This window comes from Leopardus geoffroyi, chromosome C3 (genome assembly GCF_018350155.1).
Source record: "Leopardus geoffroyi isolate Oge1 chromosome C3, O.geoffroyi_Oge1_pat1.0, whole genome shotgun sequence".
Classification (NCBI taxonomy): domain Eukaryota; kingdom Metazoa; phylum Chordata; class Mammalia; order Carnivora; family Felidae; genus Leopardus; species Leopardus geoffroyi.
The window spans coordinates 4,239,875-4,243,906 of NC_059338.1; the positions used below are offsets into that span (position 1 = coordinate 4,239,875).

A 4,032-nucleotide genomic window follows, 5' to 3' on the forward strand; every position below is an offset into this window, starting at 1 on the left:
TATTTTTGACAGAGAGAGAGACAGAGCATGAGCAGGGGAGGGGCAGAGAGGGAGACACAGAATCCGAAGCAGCCTCCAGGCTCTGAGCCATCAGCACAGAGCCCGACGCAGGGCTTGAACTCACAGACTGTGAGATCATGACCTGAGCTGAAGTCGGATGCCCAACCGACTGAGCCAGGCGCCCCCATGGTTTCCATTTGTTGATGGCCTACTGTATACCAGGCCTTCTGCTCAATGCCTTGTAGGCATCTTCTTGTGTAATTCTTCCGTCGGTCCTCTTCCGTGGAGATCGGTCCTGCCTTCATCTTACAAGGGGGGAAACCGAGGCCTGAGGAGATGAGGGAACATTTCTAAGGTCAAACATGAAGCCGGTAGAGCTGGGGCTTGCTCACGGGGGTGCTGGACTCCAGACCAGCCCCAGCCCCCCTCCAGGGTGCAGAATCTAGAACCGGGCAGGAGGTGGGAAGGGAGGACCGAGCGTCGCCGTCAACAGAGATGGGACAAATCAACGACGAGAACCCTGCACGACGTCTGGGTGGGTCTGACATTCAAGTAGAACCCAACTGGAAGTGGGGATGGGGAGGGTGGGTGAAGGAGCAGAAATTGAATGTACCGCTTGCCCGTTACATATCCAGAACTACGCTTGGCTATTTACACAGAGTAATTAATACAATCTCCATAGCAACACCGCGACGATAATATCATTCTATTTTATAGACGAGCACACACACGCAAGGTGAGCAAAGTAAAGCAAGCATCTTCTACTTACACTAAGGTTGAAGCCGGAGGTTCCTAGGAACGTCAATATTTTGTTATTTTTATCACTCTTGTCTTGGAGTTACCGGTACTTCACCCCTTTAGGATGTCTGAGAGGCTTTCTGTGCTCGACTAGAGACTAGGAAACAAGCAGAAACGACCCCTCCACACGGAAGGGAGGGGATGCAGGTGTCGAAACACAGGGTATTTGGGGAGCACAGGGAGGAGAGCAAGAATCAGGCTCTGGATCATAGTGTCCTGGGTCCACACGTTAGCCTCTCATCAAGAGAAAAAAGCAGTGTCTCCTCTCCCCGCCTCAGTCCAGACACTGGCCATTTTGAACTTGACCCACGGGGAGGACAATACTATGTGCTTTGAGCACACCTGGGTCTGGCCGCCCACCTCCCAGAATCATGCCTCCGGCAGCTATCTGTCCCTGGCTTGAATTCTCGCTCTACGGAGGTCCCCTCACAACTGGCTCTCTGACAGGCGGTGCGTCACTGCTGGGCCAAAGCAGGGGAGCGTGGGCGGACTTCCAGGCTGTGCACACTCAGTCTCGTGCCTTCTCTGGTCTGCAGCCCCTCCAGCCAAGCACGTGAGGTGCTTCCACCGCTCGCTGCGGGTATTTACTCTCTTCCCCACCCCCCTGCATCTGCCTCCCAGCGCCACGCCCCTGCGAACCCTGGGAAGTCTTGGTGAACTTGGCCAGTGTCTGAAAGCTGAGAGCTTCGGAAACCGGGAGCTACACCCATTTCGCGCCCCTGCACGTGGCTGACGAGGACCGTGGACCAGCCTCCTGCTTCCACCCCGGATGTCCAACCTCCCCGCTTCATCTCTTTCAGACCCAGATCGTCCTCGATGCCAAGACTCAACTTGACCGCCGTGACAGAGTTCACCTTTGAAGGTTTTTCCGTTTTGGGGTGGCAGCACAGACTCATTCTCTTTGTGGTCTTTCTGGTCTTGTACCTGTTGACCCTCGCCAGCAACGCCATCATCTTGACCGTTATCCGCCTCGACCATCAACTTCACACACCCATGTACTTCTTCCTGAGCGTACTGTCCATCTCTGAGACCTGTTATACGGTGGCCATCATCCCCCGCATGCTGTCCAGTCTCCTCAGCCCCCAAAGAGCCATCTCCATCCCACACTGTGCCACTCAGCTCTTCTTCTACCTCGCCTTCGGCATCAACAACTGCTTCCTGCTCACGGCCATGGGGTATGACCGCTACGCGGCCATCTGCAACCCCCTGCGGTATTCAGTCGTCATGGGCAAAAGGACTTGTCTACAATTGGCGAGTGGCTCCTGGAGCATTGGCCTGAGCACGGCCATCATTCAGGTGTCGTCCGTGTTCAGCCTGCCCTTCTGTGATGCCAACGTCATCTCCCACTTCTTCTGTGACATCCGGCCCCTGATGCAGCTGGCCTGTGCTGACACCACCATCAGAGAACTCGTCACCTTGCTCATCAGTCTGGGTGTCCTTGTTCTGCCCATGGTGCTGATCTTCATCTCCTACGTCCCGATTGTCTCCACCATCCTCAAGATCCCCTCCCCCCGGGGCCGGAAGAAGGCCTTTGCCACCTGCGCCTCCCACCTCACGGTGGTCGTCGTCCACTACGGCTGCGCCTCCGTCATCTACCTAAAACCCAAGTCTCACAACTCCCTGAAGGACAGACTCATCTCCGTGACCTACACGGTCATCACACCCCTCCTCAACCCTGTTGTGTACAGCCTGAGGAACAAAGAAGTCAAGGACGCCTTGCTCAGAGCTTTGGGCAAAAATCCTCTCCCTTAGGTGCTGGTTGGTCTCCGTAAAAGTCAACAGTTTGCTGAGGGGTCGCAGTGACAGAGCGAGTTTGACACCAGGCACCCGGTACCGGATCCGGGCAGCAGCTAGGACTGAGAGGGCTACAGGAAAGCGCGGAAGGAAAAGATGAACGAGAGACTGAGGGATTTCCCAAGACCAATAGGGGGGCTTCTCAGGCTTGATGGAAACCAGGCAAGATACAGCATATTCAGGAGCTGTGCCGTAACGTTAGTCCCTGTTCCTGTTACCCTTGGCATAAGGGACTGGAAACGGGTAGTGAGGGTGGGAAGAATATATAGTATCTATCACAGGGATTTATGGGATCGGAACTTGGCCTCGGCATGGAAATCGAGAGCACTGAAATAACAAGTTCTCCGTTATTTACACCTAACACTCTCTAGGCTGTATTTCATACAATAAAAAAAAAAAAAAATTCACTCCATTAATTTACCTCGCGCCCATTCCTACCTGCACGAACCCTCGCCACCTACGTCAGACATGGGCGCTGATAGCCCGTGGACAACCTGGTTGAGAAGGATAAAGCAAAAACTGTAAAAACAGCTTCCTGGATACTGAGAGTTGCAGAACAAGAGCCCCCATCTTTCACATCCCGTCCCCTCTCCTCCCCGGACACCCGGGTGATTTACTGGAGGCCGCTGCTCTGCCCGGGGCCCCTCTGTGGGCTGCCCCCCTCGCCCCCGCCCCCACTCTGAACCATCACCACTGGCTGAAAGGAGGCTTTCTCAGTGTGGGGGGGGGCGGGCGGGGGGACACATACCCCACTCCCACCCTCCCAGGGGCGGTCCGCGGCCAGCGCCTGAATAACCCGGGAGGTGCAACGGCCACCCCCCCTTGCCTCAAAATGGCATTCCCTCTAGAGTCTTCCGTTCGATCAGGCTGCCTGAGACCACATTCCCTCCGAGCTCTGCCCCCATCCCATTCTGCCTCCCTCACTCCATTTTCCGAGAGTACGCCCTCAGTCCCTAGCACGGGGACAGGCTCAGGCTCTGCTTCAGGTCACCCGACCCGGGCCAGGCGTGCCCGGGGCCACCGCGCACTCACTCAGCCTCCCCGGCCCGGGCGGCCTCTCCGCCTTTGCACCCAGCACAGTGTCTGGTACCTGCAGCTTGGGTGTTATTAACAGAAGGAAGAAAAGAAGGAAGGAAGACCGCTGTGAGCAGCTAAAACACGACCGGCCTCAGCAGGCAGCTCTCCTCTCTCTTCTCCTTTCGTGACGAGATTCCTTTCAGGTTGCCGGCCCCTACTTTGCGACGTCCCTTTCGGTCCCTTTACGGAACGCATCCTAGATAGCCGGCGTTAGTTCGAGCACTTTGTGTATTGAACCCTCACTATGGATCTAGGAGCTATTTTGTTACTTATCTTACAGATGGGAAACCCAAAGCCTGAAGAGATCAGGGAAAGTCCCGAGGGTCAGAGAGCTGGGCACGTGGACCCTCATCGGGACCCGAA

The 4,032-nt window shown here is 55.8% G+C and overlaps 1 protein-coding gene across 1 annotated transcript; it reads left to right on the plus strand.

Moving 5' to 3' along the window:
• The first annotated feature begins 1,614 nt into the window (after positions 1–1,614).
• On the plus strand, positions 1,615–2,550 carry LOC123586085 (olfactory receptor 10J4-like). Its single transcript, XM_045454952.1, has one exon. It carries the CDS (start codon positions 1,615–1,617, stop codon positions 2,548–2,550), a length of 936 nt encoding a protein of 311 aa, XP_045310908.1.
• The last annotated feature ends 1,482 nt before the right edge of the window (positions 2,551–4,032 follow it).

Coding starts and splice junctions, on each gene's coding strand:
- LOC123586085 (XM_045454952.1), top strand. CDS start 1,615: ATGCCAAGACTCAACTTGACCGCCGTGACAGAGTTCACCTTTGAAGGT.